The following is a 23,249-nucleotide window of genomic DNA, read 5'->3' as shown; positions in this document are numbered from 1 at the left end:
ATGAGCCTTAAACTCAGTGTCAGCTTGTAAACTCACTAAAACAGTCAATCACGCGAAACAAAAAATGGTGCATAAAAGTGTTCAGATCTATGAATCTGTGCATGACACAAATCCAAGCACTTTTCCTTTATTCATCCAAATCAACGTGGAATTTAGTGCAGATGGTTCATTCCTTTCCACGCCTCTATTTAAATATGTCAATCATATTTAAATGAACCATGTGAGCCAAGACTCTCCTCTGAGCATTCAGAAAGAACAAATGAAAACATGAATTTAACAGTATTAACAGTTTATATTTGTTAATTCTAAACATTTCTGACATGGATCACAATTTTGTAAGTTCAGTTGAGCTCTGGCGTAAATGTTACATACACTTTATTAAGAATATTGTATTTACAGTGGCTTATTTGAAACATCTTAAGACATATGTGTCAAACTCAAGGCCCGCGGGCCAAATGTGGCCCGTCATGTGATTTTATGTGGCCCCCCTGCCTTACCTTGACCAATGAGCAAAAATCTGTCTGTCTGTCTGTCTTGAATCAACAACATCAGCCGAGATTGTCATCCACGCTACGTGTTTCATTAGCGCCGCTGCTTTGGGAAAACCGGCCGCGAGCCTTTGATGTGAGCAACACACGCTCTCATCGCGGCACGCACACACACGCACGCACGCACGCACGCACACACACACACACACACGCACGCACGTCAATCGCTCCCTGTCACATGACTGATTTCAGCAGGAAAAAGTGTCGCACAAGTTGCTGGCTGCTGGCTTGTAAAGAAAACTACATTTACCCACAATGCATGCATACGGTATTATGTTTCCCACGATTGACGCATCACTGCTGCAGCGTCTCCAAATCCATGCCAACAGGTGGAATTGAGAAATACAAATACATCCTCGCAAAATGTCCAAGAAGAGAAAAGTTGATGCGGAGGGAAGGATATTTCAAGAAAGGTGTGAAGAATACATGTTTGTGCTTCAAGGAGAAAGGTTGTGTGTCTTTTGTGTTATGAGGCAGTGTCGGTTGTCAAAGAGTACAATCTACGCCGGCATTTTGACACCAAACACGGAGCTAAGTATGTCACATTTACTTATTTTCAGAACATGACCAATGGATGGTGGAGAGGATCCACTTGGTGTGTTCAGGATCTACTGATCCACAAGAATTGACAGCCAATATATAAGCTGGGGAACCTAAAAACGTGACCAATAACTGGTTGTGAGACTTTCTTTCTTGTTGGGACATATAAAGACTCAACAATCTGATTTTCCTGCAATTGATTTATTTTTTCTCTGCTTGAGATGACAAGTGTGACGACACATGTGCATCAACAGGAAAAGTTGCTTTTCAGACATATTTCCGTTGCAACTTGTTAGTCTTGAGCTGTAAGTTTTGACTTATTTTTATGTGTAGAAATGTATTTAGTACCACATGCAAGGCTGAGTGCAGCCATTTTTATTTTATTGTAAAATGCTACATCACACATGTTAGCAGCTCACAATTGTTGGTTTTACAGTAGTTATGCCTCTCAAGTAATACATTCAAAGTCATTTAACATTAAGGAGTAGTTACATTTATTTTACATTAGCTTACATTTAGCTACATTTGTAAGTTACATCTGGCCCTTTGAGGGCAGCCATTATGATGATGTGGCCCCTGGTGAAAACCAGTTTGACACCCCTGTCTTAAGATGAAGTAACAAGAATAAAACTTTTAATCAGAAACTTAATCATCACATCATCATCACTATTCTTATTATATTCATAGAATAAAAGTGTTTTTTTTTACAAATAATCATCATGTGGTGGTGTATTAATATAAGTGTGTTTTTGAGGATATTACTGCGATCACATGAGAAACCTTGTTGCGCTTTCTTTCGAACCTGCAGCTTCAGCTTGATAGAACTGACATGATGTTTCTACCAGACCATGACTCTCGTAGCGAAGATCTGAAGCGATCAAACGCAAATGATTTTGTTGGTTATATTATAAAAACAAGTCATAATTCCTCTGTGTTTTTTCCGAATTGCGTGCAATACCGGTCGGGAAGTCCGCAATAAATATTTGATTGACATGCAGAGCAGCTAATCTGAGCTCCCTGCTCTTTTTTCTTATATCATATTTTATTATGAAACAGCTTCGCAATCAAAACAGTAGATCGGGATCGACGTATTTGGCACCCCTGGTCTAGTAGCATTATTGCTCAGAATATATCCATTAAACAAGTGATGATTATTGTTGTGTGTTTCAGAAAATAAATGTTCTAAACTATTCAGCCATGTCTCATCTATTTGTGGAAATATCACTTCTTAGGTTTGAAACTCAATATTTCCTCTAATTGCGATTATTTTCCTAAATATTGCGATTGCGATTAAATATGAAATTCTTTTTTCAATGTCCTCATTTTTATGCATTTTTTCTCTAATACAATAAATAATTCACTTTACAGTAACATTTATTTCTTTGTTATTGTTGAGATAAAGTTATTAAGCATTTTTTAAGATAAAGGCAGATTAAACACATACATAACAAATACATTCAAATAAAGGAAAAAGGTTCATTTAGTTACTTTAATTAAAGTTATAAAAAGACATAATATATTCACTGAAAATACTTAAGAAAACCCTGCAAAAACGTGCTTAAAGGTGGGAGGTAAACATTTATATTTATTAGTCAATATTTATTCACACAACTCGCCGCCGTTCTTAAGTCACGTAATTACATGACGGCTCCAAAATGAAATGAACATAAAATTAAATAAAATCGCAACCTTTTGATATAATGATCACATTTTTTAATATCTCGATTATAATCGCACATGCGATTAATATTTCAGCCCTAATGGTTATAATGTTCTTAGGAGAAATGTGTTGCACAATAAGAGAACTGGATGACAACTTTTCTATGGCCGTGTTTTTATATCGATTATTATTGTTTAACATTTTTCTCATCATTTTAGAGCTGCTTCTGATAAACTTTATTTGCTTTATAGAATGCGTAAATATGTATTACACATATTTTTTAAAGATGGAGAACTAACTGTCTAGTATGACCAAATTATTAATGAAACACAACTGTTTTTGATGGCAGACAAAAATTTTGTTTCTTTTAGTATCACAGTTGAACTTATTTTTGTAATTAATTGCAAATTAAACATGACCAATTTACAACGGGTGATTGAGTCGCTTTGATTAAATACTAATTGTATTGTACTGTGTTATGTCAGTTGTAGTCGTAGACAGTCATTTTTATTTGACGTAAACATAGCAGCAATGTTCTTAATGTAGTATTTAATTATTTTTTTTTTTCACTAATTTGAGTTCTAACATGTGTAAGACAGACAATGGCCAGAAACCATGTTTCATAATGTGTTTCTAATTTTCTACCACGTGCCTGAGTGTGTGCGATCGATCGATTGTTATCACTCAAACTGCTGACTCTCATGTTTAATCGATATTACACATACACAGTGTAGCTTTGCATTAAAACTAATCATCTTAATGTTGTCATCACTTCTCACAAATAGCCACGAGCAACATCTCAACACAAGTAAGTGTAATGTGACATTCCCAAGGCTGGAAAAAAAGGAGATGCATGTAGTAATTAGTTTCTAATCTTATCATGAGTTAATACTAGCATACATTATGTGCTGCAGGGAAAATACTAGATTCAGATTCTGTTTCATTCATGAGCTGACATCAGGCTTTTTATGAATGAAGGTCTCGCATCAATCAGTGATCTCGGCGTCTCTAAGAGGAGCAGGTGTCGTGTGGCAATGCTTCGTCCCACGAGAGACACCCAACAGACCACGACTGTGACCAGGACCAGGTGCTGTTCAGGTGTGCAGTCGGTCTGTCCATACTACAGAATGTGTCACATATGGTGCCACTGCTGCTCATTTCTCTCTCTCATGATCACGTGAACGTACAGATGAAGGCACAAAAGGTACAAGCCCCTTTCATCAACATTTTTCATAAATAGCTCTAAAATAAATGTTTATTTTATAATGACTTTATGTAAAAGGTTGGTGGCAGCACTGAACAGTTTAGTGGATGTAGCTGGTCATTATGCAGAGCTGTGCAGTGTTCTTATCTGTCACCACAGTCAGTAGAGCATGAAAAGCTGTAGAGGAACTGAAAGGGTGCAAATCCCTTTCCTCTATTCTTCAACCTGCAACTTTAAATCCAAGCAGTCCCTATCATTGTGCTTCTCCTAGCTGCTCCTAGCTTCTCCTAGCTGCCCCAAAGCATTTGACTGGCAAGGTTGCTAAGAATCAGCTGAAGTCACACTTATGATACAATCATCCTGGGTTTTGCCCAATTGTGTTATACATTTTCCTGTATATATTACATTAAATATACTTTATTAATACCTCTGGAGATCTCTTTTGGGAAATTAGGTTTCCAGTACACAGCAGACAGTAGATAGATAGATAAACATTATTGATCCCCCTGGAGGTGGTAAAGCAAGTTTCATAAAAGCAAGAACAAAGAGCAAATTAAAACAACAAAGCACAAAGAGATAAAAAAGTATAAATATAAAGAGCATCAGATAGACAGAGATCAAAGGAAATAACACAAAGACCTAAAAGGATACGAACATAGAATAACATCAATCCCTGCATTCTGCTCCTGCCATCCAAACTCAGAGTTATAAAGTCTATCACAAGGAATTAATGAGTCCCTGAGTCTACTAATGTTGCATCTGGGGAGGAGCATTCGTGCACTCCATCTGCTTCTCTGCTCACTGATGACAGTGCTGATAGGATGACTGTCATCATCCATGATGGACAGTAGTTTGTCCAGTGATCTCTTCTCAGCAACTGTCACCAGTGAGTCCAGCTTCATGCCAACCACAGAGCCAGCCCTCCTGATCAACCTGTCCAACCTGTTGACACTCCTCTTGGACACATTCCCACCCCAACACACCACAGCATAAAATAGGACACTGGCCACCACAGACTGGTAGAACATGCAGAGGAGCTTCCTGCAGATGTTAAATGGTCGGAGCCTCCTCAGAAAGTACAGACTACTCTGAACTACTACTGAACTTTCTTATACACATGGTCTGTGTTGCAGGACCAGTCCAGTTTACTGTCCAGCCACACACCTCGGTACTTATAGTATAGTTGAGAACTATCTCCATGTCTCCCCCTCTGAAGGACACTGGGTGTGGATTTTTGTCCTGGACCTCCCAAAATCCAAGACCATCTCCCTTAACTTTAAGGTTTTAAGCTGCAAGTCAGCCTGCATTTGAGATGTTTTAGATATATGTTAAGAGAACAGTTTAACTTATATAGGATATTAAACACTATCACACAAGGGGACTAAATCCTTAAGCCGTCTAAATTACTGGCCAAACGGAATGTATATTTACAGATCGCTGTAACAGTAAATATGAGTCTGATTCCGATATTATTTCTCAATCTTATGTATCTATTAGTTTGTTCTCCTCTAACAAACAACATGGTTTTTTATTTGTTATTGGAAGTTTCTGTAGAATTGTTGACATTGATGAGCCATGTTACATATCTTGCAATCAACACTGCCATCTTTATAGGTCACAATATAAATATGAACATTCATTTACTTTGATTTTAGGCAACCCTTCGGTGAGTACCATAAAGTGATTTGTCCCGCGGGCCAAATTTTACATTAGTGTAATGTTTTCGTTATACATTTGTGGTCTTTTCTCTGTAAATTAATGTTTCTGTCTTTAAAGTAAACATTGGTATGCATTGTCACACACTATTATGTCCTTCAAGCTTGACATATTCCTGACAATTATCTATTGTTGTTCTAACTTTCTTCGTATACAGTTGGAACAGCTTTCCTGAACCTTGTTTGTTTACTTTACTGTCATCATTCATCGTCTATTATGTTGCTCTTTAACAGTCGTTTGGCATCCTATGGCAAGCATTAATATTTCATAAAAAAATAATCCTAAACTTCAGGACTTTTTCTTTGCTAGTTGAATGTGTTGCCTGTCACATAGTGCAAGTAAGCTCAAGTTGGAATGTGCTCGGTAAGACGTTAATGTGCCTGTTTAAGCAGCATCCATTAGGGATGTTGTCGTTGACATGTTGGGTGACGCTATCAGAGAGCTCATCGCTCTATTCCTCTGAGGGAAGGGATGGGTGATTATGAAGTCATCAGCCATGAACCAGAGGGGCTCTGGAGAGAAACACCTACCCATGGGTCTTGAGGGCTCCATTGATTGGTGACCATGTGTTTGTGCCTGATAGACTGTGAAATGGTGTGTTGCTGCACGGCTGTGTCACACCTGCGTCCTACCAATGTGATTGATTGGTTTGGTCATGTGGAATGTTCCCATCTGCTCCTCAGTAATGTATTTTTTTCCTCATTTGTGAATAAAAAGCACTGGCAGGAGAATAGTTGGTCTTGGAAAACACGAAGGCCATGCAAAACATTTCCAATTCGCACCACCCCCTTTCCTTTTCAGTGTCAGAGACCTCAAATAGACCAGGCCATGGCACCAGATTACATTTGATTGAAATGAATGATCAGAAATTCCACATCTCCTCTCTTCGAGACTTTGATGCTGAATCCAAATGTCATATTGGATAGTGCCACGGTTAAGAAAACAAAATAAACCAAGTATTTAATACTTGAATAATTTACAATCTAGCATTTCAGCAATTTTACATTTTCTCAAGGCCGGACATGTTTATCCTGTTTTTTGCATGTCTTGTTGATTAGATTTACTTAATAGATCCATTTAATTTAATTGATCTATTTATTCTAGCTAACAGCTAATTAAACATCAAGCTGCATAAGTACACACACTAATCATCATAGTATGTAATAAACAGTGACATTTGAACAAAGGGGAAGAAATGCAAATTAGAGCTCATTAACATTTGCTCTTCCTTCTTTGAATAATGTCACTGCTGACAGGCCTAAATGAATAAAAATGTATAAGCTGAGGGCAAGTAAGGCATGTTTGACAGAACTGTTCTTTATGCCCGGCTGTACACATTTCTTCTAGTAAGGAGAAGGAAGGACGGTGATTTGTTCTTCTAACTCATTCAAGGACTTCTGAACCCATGCTGACCTTAACCTCTTACCAGCCTTATGAACTTTCTGACAGATCCCAGTGGCTCTGACAGATGCATCTACACTCACCACTTTATAAGCCACGACTGATCATTAACGCACATTTTTAATCAGCCAATCACATGGCCGCAAGTCAATGCATTTAGACATGTAGACATGGTCAAGACGATCTGCTGCAGTCCAAACCAAACATCAGAACTTTGAACGTGGCACGGTTGTTGGTGACAGATGGGTTGGTCTAAGTATTTGAGAAATAGCCTATCTACTGGAACAAATAAAAGAAAAGGGGGGATGACTGGCCATATGTTTTTAAAAATTTCTTCACCTCCATTTCTATTCAGTTATTTGTTTATATCTGTTGGCATGCTAAACAGTTTAAAGATAAAATACATTTTTCTACCGTCTTGCAAATTAGCTTCAATATACTCTTGAACCTTGTACAGTAAAGCAGAAAAATACATGTTGTTGAGATTAATTTCAATGATTGTACAAAGTGGAGGCAGGGAGAAAAAAAAAAAATAGAACAATAATTGTAGTTAGAAATGTTTCTTATCCGTGTAATTGTTCTGGAAGTGAGGATTAAGTTTACTAACGCAACGGAAAATATAAGTACTTTATTAACTTTATCTTTACTAGGTAGGTGCTTTTGGACTTGTATCAATATACACAAATGTTGAAGGAACAGAAATAGCAAAACTAATGAAGCAGAAGCTTTTATTGTGAGTTTGGCTCAACAAAAATGGCACTCTGTGACAAAGTGCTAAATTTAGTGGCTTTATTTTCTACCATCTTGGCAATGAGAGGGCTCATTCAGTGGCTTATTAAGTTTTTCAAATGTTGGCAAAGTATTTAAAGGATTAAGTGCCAAGCAACTTAAATTGGCTACCAAGAGGTCAGTCCTGTCTATAGTTGGACACACATGGAGAGACTTCAAAAAAATGGTTGGCTTTTATTCATCTACTTTCTTTTACAATTGGATTCAAACAACATTTGTTAAGAATGTTTCGAATGGTTAAACAACAAACTCAGATTCACACTGGTCTATGTTTTACTGAAACTGTTGTTTAATCTTTTTTAAACTGTTAAGGATCACAGACCTCTAACAGAAATTCTACATAAATAAATCAAGTCTTTTAGATGGAAATAGACAAATTGAAATTTAAACTCAAACATGGGTCATTTTTAGAAATGTATATTTCAACTCAACAATTGGAATTTTCCCCTAACAAATATCAGGTTTTTAAAGCATATTGGTAGTAACAGCCTTTTGTCACAATTGCTGCTTAAAGACTTGTCAGTTACTTTTGCGTTACCAGAGTCGTATCACACACAAACTTATTTACCCATGACTCACATCAATACACAATTAAATACAAATTACATTTGTAATGATATCATGATACTTCAGGTTCAGCCAAAGCAAAAAGATTTTCACATTTAGTTTCAGTAATGTGAACTTGTAACACAAATTCATCCTTTTTTTAATTTCAAGAGAAGAACAATGGAGAAACAAGAAGGGTTACACACATTTTCCAAACTTTTTTATTTCCTAAGCTTCTCTTGTCTCTAGAGATTCCCCGCACAGATGCATCATTGTTGTCTCCCACAGGGCTGCACAGATAAGCTCGACTAAGATCACTTACCTCTGTCGCTGTTCACCTGCACTGGTGTTGCTGAGATCATTCACTGTGTAGTAAAACCTCATAGCTACGCAGGTTTTTTAAACTCACAGACCATTTTCCCCACAGTAAACAAAATGTTTTCTCTTTGTGTGTGAAATATCTGGACGTCTGACAAAATAATGGATGATGAAGTTAAAGTTATTCATCATTCTCTCCGAGCTCATGTTTGACTGTTTATTCAAGACGGAAAAGTGCTGAGGTTGTAATGGAGACTTGTATGATTCATGTGTTTTCTTTGCTGTAATTTCTGAGAGCAGCATGCATGTTGAAGAAGTTTATGACCATCTCTTGCTTAAGTCTGGAGATTGTTCTGCACACATTTGTGTCATGAAAATATACCAACTATTCTAAATATTTGAGTATTTGTTATAGTCTTTGTATAGAAGGAAAAATGCTAGTAAAAAGTTTTGTTTAGCCCAGTCTCTGTGTTTAAGTGACTGTGTCAGATCATCAAAGCTATGCTGTGTGCAGACGTGATGAACCGAACGCTTGAATTAGAAGTGAAGCTGATGAACTGACATGTTCATTACTGCTTCTAGTTCATCTCAACAGTGAGTGTTGAGTCTATAAACCTAACTGTGTTTCTGGCAGAGCAATGAAACATCAACTCATCCCCAGATTAAATTTGAACGATCATCGTCGATTCAATTTCCTGAAAATAATGGCTCATGGACAAAAAGGTGACAAACATTGTGTTGTCAATGCAGCGAAACCAAACAGCTGATTCCTGTGTCATACAGCAAGTGAAGGGATGCTTTTTATTTGCATTAACGTTTATCAATTGTTGTGTCACCCTTGGTTTCCTCTGTGTCAGCCGGAATGAAAGGTATTTTCTGACATACTGTTTTCTACTTTTTTGAGCTGTGGCATTTCAAAGAATACTTTTGAATTTTTGTTTAATTCCATGAGCTGAAGATCTTATTCTTTGCATCTACACTCAAAGAACAATATATTCACCCCCCAAATTAGCATTTTAACTGTGTATTTTTATGTTGTTTAAGCGCTTTGTGACCATGGTTCTACCAAAGGCGCTTTGCAAATATTACTTACTTACTTACTTGCTGTCTTTATGTTCATATCAAAGACTCTCTACAACTGCAAGAGAAAGAAAAGTCTCTCTGAATGATTAGGTTTGTGATTTCTTCTGTTTTCCATGTTTCAGGTAAGATGGAAAGAGCTTCATTTGGATATGGTCGGGAAGCTGGAGCTTCAGCCAGCCAGGTGAGTTAATGTGCATCATAATTTTATTTTACAAATTATGAGGAGGTTTAATGACAAGTTGTTTCATGAATAAATACATAGGGAAAATTACTTGACAGTATTGAGGAGAACTCAAATCACAAAAAGGTCTTCATGGTACATTGGTTCAATTTTCTTACAGGATACTTATAACTGAGCAAACCACCATCTTGCATGCATGCATGACTCAATGGGAACTAATATGTTTGGTATTCAGAAATTGATTTTCCAAGATTGATTGTGTATCATTTGAATGATAAAATGACTAACTGATGTGATCCTCCTTTCTTGAACTCTTGAATGTCACAATGTCTGCGAAAATGTGTTGACCTCAATTTGAAATAAGAGGACTTACAATTCACTTATCTTTCACATGTTTTTCTACGAATTTAACCTAATTTGTTAAAGAAAAACCCTATAAGAATAAAAACAAGAACCACTGTATCAGCACTCCTTAGACAACTCTAGATAAGCTCATGTGATACCACTTTTTAGGGAGATACATTCTATTTAACTCAAGGCACGTAATCCTTATCACTTTTTTAATGACTAAGAGAGAATGAATGGGTAAACTAATAATTCCACTTAAACACCTTTTCTCAACATAGTGAAGGCATAGATGTTTGATTAAGTTGTATTTATAGAATACTTCTGGCTAGAGTCTTTATTAACATGGTGTGAGACTTTTACATTTACAACTGTGATTATGTGTTTAGCAAACACAGTAAGATGATTACTTGTTAAAGTCAGTATTTATTCGCAATTTATTAGTTTTCTTGGAGAAAAAAAAAAAATCATGTACCATTTTAAAATCTTAATGATCCATAAATGTAGACCCACATACAATTTTTAACTGCTGATTAAGATGTTACTTTGTAAATTAAGATGTATTCGTAACTGTCTTGGTTCTCCAATAAACCATCAGTTTTTCTCTTAAAGTCCTCTCTGCGGCCAGATGTGGGTTTATCAAGTCACAGTTCTGGCACTACAGCAGTAAAGCAGTCAACCCCATTTTACTCTTTCAAAGCAGCCAATCCCAAGAGACGCTCTGTTCAAGATCCTTCAACGATCGGCAAGTTATTTTTTCATTTGATTTTTGACCTGCTCATTAACAGTTGGCTTTCACTTCAAGTGAATTCAACAGGTTCCAGAAATGAAGCTACTGTGATTAGTAATTTCATTTCAACTAATCTACGGGAAACCGTAGATCAGCAAAGCTGTGTAGTGACTGAACCTCATTTTATCGCTTCAAAAAAGGAATTGTGTTTTCATCAAATTTGTGCGTGCCACATCTCCGCCTGTGAATAAATAGAGCTGCTTTCATCTCTCCACAGATCCTCTACAAACAAAAAAGGTTCGCAAGGTCCCTCCTGGCCTGCCTTCATCTGTGAGTGGAAGATCATCTACCTCTCATATAAATACATCTCACAGTGAGCTTACTAAAGCATACACACACACACATTAATGCCACATAGACGCCCTTTCTTTTCATCTCCTTAACACAAAGGACGCTCTTGACATGTGCAACACAGTTCTTAGAAGAGAACTCACTTGTGTGTTGTTCGCTGGCAGACTTGTTGGCAGTGACACCATTATTGTTCTTTGCAAATCAAAGTTTAGACTTGTTTGTTTTCAAAAGCGTGTTGTTTTTGGGTTGTAGATAGCTGTTTGCTCTCTGTAGGTGTTATTAAGTATGTTTTAATGTGTGTGAAGCACACGGCTGCATGCAGACACACGTTTGTGTGTGTGTGCGTGTGTGTGTATCTAAAGGTGATTGATTTTTAGTGGTGCCCTGTCACAGTCTAGCCTCCTCACCTCTCCTGGGAGAAAGTGAGGCTGTCAAAGCGTATCCCCAGCTCTGCTCTTTTGATGTTTAATTAGTCATTACGTAGCTGAACAGGAGGACAGACAGAGATTAATAGCACAGAGTATCTGAAATTTCTGTTGGTAATGATCCCGGTGGAGCAGAAACCATTAGGATGCAGAGAAGTGTGGAGCTCAGCTTGCTTTCGCTTAGACAGGGGGTGTAGGAGATCATTAATATGCATAAATCACTAAGTCAGATGCTCATTGTTCGAGCCCTGGTGGAATAACAAAGATTCTGTTGAGCTCCCCTTTAAATTCCAAGAACTTTTATGTGATGATTTTTTTTCGATTTCCAAATAAAGAGTCACTGATTTATTTAAATTCAGATTTTCTTTCATGACACAAGTTTCTTGTTTTGCCAGGGGATTTTGAGCAGGATTTGCTTTTTGAAAGCATTGATAATCGTCACCTCTATTGCTCTGAAATCCAATATGGAACAGGCATCTCCCCATAAAAAGCTGACATCCGTTTTGTTTCTGGATTTGTATTTGAAAAGAAGTTTGTCAGAGCACGAGATGAGGAGCGTTCTTTGGCAGCGGCGGGAAGGTTTTCTGCCTTCCGCTTAAGTAAGTGATATATCGTAGTTCTTGTCAGACGGAGGGAGGCAGGCAGCCAGGCGAAGAATGGTTGCCTCGCGGGTTACATCTCTTTGTTGTGTAAATGGACGCTGGGCTTTTATTTGTCAGTACTTAACACATGGGCGCAGGTGCGGCTCTGCGACTCACAAGAGTACAATCAAGCAGTACAATAGAAGATGGGAAGAAACAGTGACGGAGCACGGCTTAAAAAAAACAGCTCTGTCTTGTCACTCACGACTGGCCTGGAGATAAAGTGAGGAGTTTGGAGGAATTACCCCCGTTTCTCTTTGATCCCATTTGAAAGACAAAGAATGGATGTGTTGAGAGAGGCTACAAGTCTTTTATACCTTGCCACGAGATGTGAGAAAACATAAGATCGTTCCTTTGATATGTGTTATATAAGTAAAGTGTGTGGGAGGATGTCTGGCAGCTTCGATAATGTGTTTGTATCGACTAACAAGAACCACAGGTGAGCTTTAAAGTTGGTGATGTAAAGGCACACTTGTTGCATGATTGCTAGTTGTCAGTCGGAACACGAGTGTGTGACACTGTCAACGATACTAAATGGTGTTGAGGTGCGTTGGAGTGAATGCACACCTGGAGCCGACGGCAGCTGTGTGAAGACCCTGCAGTGTACCTGTAAAGCATGAATGCAGCTGCAGATGCCACTGAAAGGGTTTTGCTTGTGTAAGCACAGAAGCTCACTAGAGACCTGAATACAAGCAGCTAAATAAAAATGAACATGCTTCCTATCATTTTCTTAACTGCTGGGAAACTTTTATTTATTTCACTCTAAATTCCTTCTGTACATGCAACTTTTCTTGAGATATATGGTCATGTAGAAAGTTCAAATCAGCAGGAGAGTCTAAGTTGCAAGCCCAAGTACGATGTGTGTGTAAACTACATGATGAAGCTTAGTCAAATATTTACTGGAGCACATCCTCTGTGCATGTAGGTTTTGACTCATGTATGTGTAAAGGCTATCTGGCCTGAACATCTGTTGATTGCAAATATTTAAATGTTTATATGTCTCATTGGTCTTTATATACACATCACTTTCTCCTCTTCAACCACACACACGCTATCTATTCTGAGAAGCATCCTGCTTAGGTTTTATTTAGTTTGTAATGAAACAAACTGGGAATTTGCTTCTGGAAGGCAGATTTTTTGTAGGTTATATATGGGAACCCCCGTACCCTCCATGCATTCCACTAAAAGATATTGACATATGTTTTTATTCATTACACACCGACTGTGCCAACTTGAGTATTTCCGAGCCATTCTCAAAATTACATTTGTCTATCTTCCATGTGTCCTCTCTCTGATTGATCTGCAGCAGGGACGTCAAAGTGTGGCCCCGGGGCCTTTTGTGGCCCTTGAGAAGATTTTATGCAGCCCACTGTTATTCAACCAGAGAATGTAAATACACAACATTTTCTAAAATTAAAATTAGACTTTCAAATGTCACACAAGCATGTTATGACAAAAACAAAGTCAAACTAAAACTGCTAATTGTTGAGATATTGAAAACATTTATGTTGTATTAATACTTTTTTTTTTTCAATTTTGAGTTGACCTGGATGAAGATGAACACTATTTGGTTCTAAATAAGATTTGTTTCATGTCAGAATTGGCCCATGTTCAGTGTTCAGTTTTACTTCATCAAATATGGCCCTCTTTGAAATAAGTTTGGACACTTCTGGCCAACACTAAAGCACTAGAGTTTATTTTAAAATATATATTCCTGAATAATATTTATAAAACAAGAGATAACACTAGCATTGCTAGTGAAATTGTCTATATACTGTATCTCATATTCATTTTTCACATTTCTTAATTAAATTGTGCCAGTAAAAATGTATTACAATTAGTCATTTGCACTTTTACTCTTTTTTCTCTTTTTTCCTCCTTTTTTTCTTGTACTTATGTTTGCCTTCATGAGGATGAGATTTAACTTTTGCTAATATTGTGTCATAACCTTGGTGTCTTAAAGTGTTTGTTGTAATGCAGCCTTGTGTTGCGGTTGTCAGGTTCTGCTCCAAGCACAGTTAGTAGCCTCCCTGGAGATGACCTCATCAGATTGCTGATTAGATTCAGTAGACACCCCTCGTTTGACTGGGACGACGCTAAACAGAAACACTCGCCTCTGGGACTGTAAGCTTTGTGTTTGTCTTTGAATTGTGGAAATGTAGAGCTGACATTAGAGCCTGCATGGTGATATTGGATCAAAAACGGTCTTTCATCTGGATAAGGAGTTAAAGTGGATAAAGAAAAGCAAAACAATATACAGATTAAAGTCATTATTCACATTGCAGCCTGTTTTAAATAACTTGTGCTGTGCTTGCGTGACTTCATAACATTAATACAAAACTTGATTTTAAATCACCGGCTGAGTTCAAAAGGCAGCCTGACAATGATAGTTGGGTAAAGAGTTGTTTAGAGAACAAAGAAGTATTTTGTGACTCAGATATTAAAGTGCTTTTTTCTTTTTCTCAGGAATGCACATAAACATTTTTTATATAACAATATTATTGAGTGAATTAAGTGATGGAAAATGTGCCACCATTCAGAAGTCATTTGAAAATAAAAAGCTTTAAAAAATGAGAAACCATAGCTGCATGTTCTGCTCATCTAGCTGAAAAATATTTACATTTGAAATAAACATTTGCAGGTTTTACTTGTTGCATTACTTGTGGATGTTTTTGCATACATGCGAAACATCAAGCTTCTTTTGTAAGAGTTCACACAAGTGAGAAACATGTTGTGTGAAAATAGAGAAAGAGAGAGAAGAATTTTTAGGCCTCCCAAAAATCAAGACAGATCTCAACCAAATGTGGCTCTCGGTTTTATTTCCACTTTGATGAAATGAGCATGAATTTTCCAGATCGTTTTGTAGAAATGTTGAAAAAATTGTTGACTTGTAAAGCTTCACCTATCAATGACAAGCTATCATCCAAATCATGAACAATGACGTCATTGACTGATTCAAATAAATACAGTTGTTCATGAAGTGATTTGTGCCAGTATGAGGTGTCAAGCTGCTTTTGTGGTTCGTGAATAGACATATTTATTTGAAGATTTGAGGATTTCAAGAAATTAGTGTGGATTTGATGCTTTCAGATTTTCATTCTTTGTCTTGCTAGAGATGAACTTCTGAACAGGAACCTGTGTTTGGGCTTCATGCATACCTTGTGTGAAAGAAGTTCTCCTTCTTCCACCCTGGGGCTCCAAATTGGAACAGGAAACTAATGCGAGAAACAGATGCAATTTTATTGGACGGAAATCAGAAACTTCCTACAGCCAAGTGATTTGGGTCAAGGGGTCAGAATATTGAGTGTACCCAAAAGCCCAGAGGTATCCATCTTTATTAGCCCAGAGCTCCTTACAGGAAACAATCTTCCTGCCTCATGACATCATCGCAAAATCCATCTCAGCGACGGAGGTGACCTCACTCTGTGGATCTGCAAGTGTTTTTAATACCCAAACAAATTCCATGAAAAGCACAACTAAAGCCTCAAGTGTCATTAAAAATGGTTATATAAATAGGTGGGCGGAGCTTCATCTCCTTGATCTTGGCTCCTAACTTAAAATTGTGCTGGATCGTGATGCTAATTTTGTTGTTGCGTACTAAATGAAAGTTTTCTTTGCTTAAGGACTTATATTTTCTTGCATGGTCTCTCACAATCACTTCAATAACAACATGAATCAGCAGTGAAGTGAGTCCGTCAGTGATGTTATTGGTTTTTCAAATGAAAACCTTCCCCATGCTTTTATGTTGCCACTCAAAACACCAGCAGTGTCTGGACTTGTTGTAAACCCTTCAAACACTTCTCTCAGCAGCATTTCTTTAAATGATCAGCTTGAAACTGTGCCAGACATAAACCAGTAACAGCATACACTGGCAGGATTTTGGAAGAGTTTGAAAGGGCCTTAGAGAAGAAAGAGGGTAAATAATAGCTGCTCATTGGAAGAAGATATTAAAGTGCACATTTTCAAGCACGAGAACTTTTAATCCTTCTATGACAATCATGCTCAATGAATTGACAAGGCTGTAGTTCAGACAGCTTGGAGTAGAGACATGAAATCATTTCTGATAAGGCTTTCAGAAGACAACGCTTTCCGTCCTCCTCCCTCTTTCATGATGCATTCTCTCCTCATGTTATTGAGGTAATGTTGACCTTTGTGGATAGTAGCGAACCGCCATAAAATATCTGGTGGTGTTTACAGGGCTCTCCCGTCTTAGGCCCTTGGGATTTATGAAGTGGAGAAACGTTCATACGTCATAAGCAAGCCCCTTTGCAGCTGTTGCATGTCTTAAAGTTGTGTTTACAGGCACTTCTGAAACACATTCTCACCCAAATCCTTGATTTATGTTTTCAATAGCAATTATAATACTACACTGAACTATCATTTTAGTCAACTAAAACGGTGGTTTTAAAGCATAATTTTATATACATTATTATAATATAAAATATTTTTAACCATTTGCCCTGAACATCATTCAAACTGCCTTGATCTTGTGTTCTTAATCAGAATCCTTTTTATTGCCATTTTCAGTGCAAAACCACCAAATAGAAATTGATCTCAAGTTTGCCATTATACCTAAACACACCACCTTTGACGATGTCACATTCCGCGCCTACCTGGCTGTTTGTGTCTGTTTTCAAATAGCTTGTAGCTACCTAGTTTGCAGGGAATGGAAGGATTTCTAGCAGGGAAAAGACCAACAGCCCTGCAAACACCTCACAGAGACTCGGACATATCTTAATAAACTGATGGTCGGTATGTTGGAGAACTGTGATTTCTTCTGTGAGATCACGTCAAAGTCAAACATTTGAGGAGAAACAGCAATACAGTTGTTCAGAAAAATAGCCATGATTGCTTGAAATGCTTAAGTATTGAAAAGTGAATAAACGATGGTGTTCCTTTATACAGTATATTATGCTGGAAAATTGTCTTGTTTTGAATCTCTCCCCAAATCCACTTACACATTTGTTTTGTATACCATGCATATTCCTTTATCGTTTTTATGCCCACATCTCCTCCCCTCCTTGGCCTTTTCCTAGTTGCCTCAGCACTTGGAGGCTTAAAAGAGGGATGCACCACAGAAGCCACTCCCTTCTGGAAGCCACCCCTTTTCTCACTGAGTGGAATGGTACAATCCTGCTTTGCATAAGTTTCCTCTGTGTGGGTTGTGTGTGTGTGTCTGGGGCTAGAACTGAAAGAATTATTAGTCTCTTTTGCACGGTTTGGATGCAAGTGTAGGGACAGGGCCAGTTTGCAGCTGCTGTATCTGTTTTCATTACACGGCTATAATGTATTGCGCATTCCCTGTCCCTGGAATGGGCAGTAACTCTTTAATGTATTACTACAACGGGAAATCGGTAAGTTGTTTGAAAATATATTTTCATGACAGTGCAGACTTAAGCTTGGGCCTGTTCTTGATCAGACATTTATTTTATACATTCTGACAACTGTTTTAAAATGCAGCTCTGCATGTGAAGGCATAAGTGAGGCAGGAGCTCTCCTCTGATTTTCCATTACATCAGTGAGAGCCACATGTATTTTAAGTATTTCACTTGAACGTCACTGCCTGTGTTTTGATTTACATTTTAAGCTCTTCGCCTGTGCTTACTTATTTCTTCTCTTTGTGCGACTTCTAAACTTTCTTTCTTAGAAATGCAATTTAAAATGCAAATGTGTTCTAACAGGGTTGAAGTGAAAACAAGTGGGAGTCTGGAAATGATTAGGGGAAAGAGGCTGGCTATTGAGGTTACACTTTCCTGTTTGTAGATTGAGCTTCAAGCAGTTGTGTTGCTTTTATTCCATCTGTTTTTAATCACTCACAGATTCTTGACACTAGCTAGCCTAAAGTGATTGCATAACTTTTTATGCAATTTGCTCATAGAATATTTGTCTGTTCAGTTGAAAGCCTTATATTTCAAAAGTAATTTGGGGTCTTGGATTTGTTGGACTTGTTGAAAGACAAGGAGTTGAATGAATGAAGTGCTCCGTATATAGTCTTGACAGATTTCCACTACTGAGTCTGTGATCTTTCTGACCCATTTGAGGGTCTATGAATTACTTTTAGTCCACGTTAAATGACCAGGGTCCCATTATCTAGGCTTATATATGACTTAAATTACAATCAAATGCACCTTCCCTCCAGAACAGATGATGACTTTTATCTCCTCATATAAAGTATTAACAGACTTGGTGAGGTAATTGAGAACATGTGGTTGATGCAGACAAAGTTTCTGATCAAAAGCACTTGTTAAACTAACTTTTTTGTTTTCCCTCCTAAAAATGAAATATGGTGCTGATTGTTTCCATCCACTTATCCTAAACTTATTTATAAAATGCAGAGCATAGCTGGCTCACCATCTGGAGCTCCAGGAGAATTCACTGTATTGGGCTTGTGGCATGGACCCAATACACATGGAGCAGCTCACTGAGCTTTCTTCCCTCTCCTATTAGCAAAAATAGAAATTTCAAAGCCCTGCAGTGAATGTCAAAGCCTTTTGTTCTCTTCAAATTTGATAGAAAACAGATCTACGTCATTTGAGATGAATATGCACAAATGTTGTTGTGGAATCTTTTCTCTTTCTGTCTGCAAATGCTTCAAACTGCACACATGTTTCACATATTGTGGTGAGGTATATGTTAAAGGTTTATGTGTGTTTATTGAGTTGGCTGGGTGAAGAGTTTAGCGTATTGTTGGTGGTAGTGTCCTTAATTGTTCAGCAGGTGGCAGTAACACTCCTGAACCTGGAGTGAATTAATCCTTTAAAAGATTTGTGGAGCCAGGTGGAAATTTATTATACATTTAAAAGATGAATCATATGTTCCTCATCCCATCATTTACTTAAAATGTTACTTATATGTGTTATTAATTACAACTTCCTACCAGGTAGACAAACAGAAGTTTAGTCGAAAAAATGCAGACGATCCAATAACCTCCTTGACAGACTTAATGATCTTTACATTTTGGCTTTTCAGTTGGGTTCATAAGTTCAGTTTAGAAATAATTTAACTAGACAATCATTTTTGATATCTTAACTGCTGATATTTTTCAGCCAATCCACTGATGACAACGTATAAAAACTCAGTTGATAATGAATTTGATTATTAGCATGAACATAGAGAGAGAGAGAGAGAGAGAGAGAGAGAAAGAGAGAGATGGTTTGCCACCAACTCATGACATGTGGAGCATAAACAGGAAACTGCATCAAGATAGCTGATAAACACTTTCCTTTGAAGCTTTGTATTCTCTTCCCTTTGTTGATTTTTCCCTCCTGTTTTTTGTTTTGTTTGCGTTACAATTATTGTAAAAGTTGAGTTATGCTTTATATTTTATCAAGTGTTTTTAAAGTTAAATGATTTATAAAAGGATTTATATAGCTTTGATCAATTATTTTTTAAAGCACATTTTGAAAAATTCCAAACTTTACCCTGAAGAAAAAGAGTGAAAGGTGTTTTCTCAAGAGATTGACAGTAATCCGCTGATGTGAGTGACGGCTTTTAATTAATAGTCTTGTAAAAGGAAACCCAGACTGGCGCTTGTCGCCGCTGCCGGACACTGTAAAGCATCCAGTGTGTTGGATGGTTTATTAATGCTCACACTGGTTAGCCTGGGGTGAAAAGGACAATTAGCATTATCCTCTGCCATATGCTGCCCATTGACTGCATGACAAAGGTAGAAGACAAAAGCCTTGGGTCCCAAGTGGAGCCGACCTGAGATCTCCATGGAACCAAAATCAACCTTGATCGCATGTGTTTGCCAGAAGACCCCTGAGAGCTCCACCCCTCTCAGAGCACTTTAATTACACATCCAGGACAACAACACACTGAAGCTGTCCACATTTGGCTAAGCCCATGATCCCCTGTTTTTCACATTTCACATTCTGCCTATTTTTCTATGCACTGAACTGTTTTAGAAATCCAAATTTTGTAACTTTCACAAATAAAGGCAACGCAAAGTTGTGATCAAACCATTTTTACCTCATAATTTGATATATTCTGTTTAACATATGTTTGACTAATCATGCACCTAGTGCAAAGATGCAGGAGTCTCAATCGTCTTAACCTGCAGAGACACGAAAACTTAGCCATGAAAACAGAAATCCTATCTCTGACTTGTCTACAAACACAACACAGAAAAACATCTAGAAGTTGAAATCCAGAAAAATCTCACAGAGGCAGAGTAAAAAATATATCATGTCAACATGATGATGTAGAACAAAATTTAATCAAAAAATGAGACTGACCAGTGGATCCATTTGCCCATCAAATCTTGTTAAGATGCTTCTTTGGTCAGGACTAAAAGGAATTGTTAAAGGGATTTGGTTGTGACTTGCCCTTTTTAGTACAGGTGACTAAAAAAGTATAAATACAGTTAAAGGAATGAAACAACCTTCATGGACATCAGCAAAAATCCGTCATGTATGTAGAGTGAGTCATTGAAATGCACCTGAATTAGACGTATCAAAAATGAAGAGTGAAGTCCAACTAGATGATGGTCAGTTCTGTCTACAGGAGGTAAAAAGTCCTGGAGCTTTCTTCCCTTCTCGTCTCAGATGTACTCTGTCTTTTTTATTTACCCTGTCTTTCTCCATCTGGAGTAGATGAAGTCCTTGACCACATCAACAGTGTTTGGTCTACAATGTCTTTGATCCTCCCACCAACTTGGCACACGCATCCAGCTGTACAACAGCGTGCCCATTGTGTGCCAACATCAGCTCACACGTTTAGATTTTACTAACCAAAAGAGGCTGTTTTTGTTCCACTTACAAGATTTCAGTCTCTCTGGTAATGTTGTCATTTGCCAGGCATTTGAAAATTGCATTTGCCATTAGACTGTCATTACAGGTATTGTAGCGCTGCAAGACAAATGATCCAATGAATCTACTGTTCAAATCATAAGCTTGATTGCTAATGACTGTTTTAAAGATCATTTAAGAAGAACGTTAGTACTCATGTGTGTGCACACACAGATATTTTTATGCTCTAATTTAATTGGTTGTTGCTAGGACAGTTTTTCCAAACACGATATTTACTTTTAATCCTTTGTTCTTGATTCTCATCTTTCTTCTAAAACACAACTTTGCATATCTTGCTAAGCAATTTATATTCTCTTTTTGGTAGGTGTATGCGCCGTCTCCAAACTCAGAAGACTTCAACAGAGATTCGCCTTCGTTCTCCTCCCCTAAACCTTCCAGCAACATGTTTACCAGCACTTTCTTTGGTAACTTATTTCGCACACTGATCAATCTTTAATCGGTGAATATGTTGTTGTAACCACAGAAAATATTTTCTAACCTTTGTTACAAATATTTGTGCATAATCAGCCATACATGTATATTAAAACCATTGTATGACTTCACCAGAACATCTGGTGGCCATGTTGTTACGTCTGTTGATTAAAAGAAAGGTTATCAAGAGTTTTCATGAACTCTTTCTGTAGATGGTACCCACAATTCCCCCGACCCATGGAACTCCTCCAACGGGATCCCTCAGTCTGGATATGGAATGCTTCCAGGATCATCATCTCACTTGCCACAGTCTGGAAACTACAGCAGCATACACTCACATGACCGCCAGGTGAGCTGAACACTTTTAGGTTGGTAAATGTGTTCATACTCAAAGAAATGTTGATGATGACACAGAAAAACACTTTCATTAAACACAGCCATTTTTTTTAATGAAATGTAAGACGGTTGTTTTTTCCCCTTCCCTTCAGAACTATCCATCCCACTCTGTTTCCCCGGACATCAGTACCAGTCTTCCTCCCATGTCCAGCTTCCACCGGAGCAACACCAGCACTTCCCCGTTCGTCACTGCTGCACATACCACGTCAGTCACGGCAGATAATGTCATGGGTATGCTTCCTTCAATTCAACTATCTGTTCAGATTTAATATGAAAATACATTTGAGGCCAAGCCTTAAGTTATTGAAAATCCTTCATAGTCTGTTTTTGTTTCCACAAAAGTTGCTGCAAACCGAGGGAACTCCACTGGAAGTTCACAGACTGGGGATGCACTTCGAGAAGCGCTGGCTTCTGTGAGTTTCATTCGCCAGTAATCCCTCAATCATACCTTTGAGTTGTGGTCTGGTTATTTCTGTGTTGAGCTGCTTCTCTGACCTAATATAAACCTTCATGGTTTTAGCCTCTGTCATCGTACCTGGATTTGATATTGTCTTCAAGAGCAAATCATCCTTTTTATCAGTATCCACTTTATCAGTATCAGAATAGAAACACATTCATTGAACAACTTAATTGCAGTTATTTATTAATGTTCAATTGTTATTAACAAATGAAGTCCGTTATGTATTCTGACTCACTTGTATTAGCATGACAAAGCCAGAATGAAATGGTCACAGTTGGACAGTTTGGGGGTGGGTTGATTTATTAGAGGCACAGGGGAGTTTATAACTGCTGTGGCTCAACTCCACAGGCCACCCTTTGTAGTGCTTTTGTTCTCCTTTTTAAATTGGCCGTGCTTGTTGGCCCCCTTAACTCCTTTGGGAGTGTATCTAATGATAAGGCAGGCCTCATTTATTTCTGTAAAATGAGCCATGCCTCACTCATGATGCAGTCATGTTGCCAACTAAATAGAAATCCATAAATTACAGGGACAACTGTCGACTATAACCAAGTTACTTCATATGTTTGAAGTCCCCCTGTCTTTGGCTGCAGCAACAGTCTTAATCTCTTTTATTGTTTTCCCTACTCAGATGAGATAAAAAATACTGAAGAATTAACCACCTTTCATAGTATCTCTTTGAGAGCAGATATTTCTC

At 37.7% G+C, this 23,249-nt stretch overlaps 1 protein-coding gene across 5 annotated transcripts in view; it reads left to right on the top strand.

Annotated features, from left to right (window-relative positions):
• tcf12 (transcription factor 12) overlaps positions 1-23,249 on the top strand; it is a 46,246-nt gene that overhangs the window by 13,353 nt on the left and 9,644 nt on the right. For all 5 annotated transcript variants that reach the window (XM_087792842.1, XM_087792839.1, XM_087792840.1 and 2 more), the window contains 7 exons: positions 9,928-9,986; positions 10,944-11,076; positions 11,339-11,391; positions 21,593-21,692; positions 21,912-22,048; positions 22,188-22,326; positions 22,438-22,508. In XM_087792842.1, the coding sequence (XP_087648968.1) occupies positions 9,928-9,986; positions 10,944-11,076; positions 11,339-11,391; positions 21,593-21,692; positions 21,912-22,048; positions 22,188-22,326; positions 22,438-22,508 (692 nt within the window). The remainder of the gene's footprint in view (positions 1-9,927; positions 9,987-10,943; positions 11,077-11,338; positions 11,392-21,592; positions 21,693-21,911; positions 22,049-22,187; positions 22,327-22,437; positions 22,509-23,249) is intronic.

This window comes from Callionymus lyra, chromosome 6 (assembly GCF_982586985.1).
Source record: "Callionymus lyra chromosome 6, fCalLyr1.hap1.1, whole genome shotgun sequence".
Lineage (NCBI taxonomy): Eukaryota > Metazoa > Chordata > Actinopteri > Syngnathiformes > Callionymidae > Callionymus > Callionymus lyra.
The sequence above is the reverse complement of the archived record's forward strand: the minus strand, read 5'-3'. Positions and strand labels throughout refer to the sequence as shown.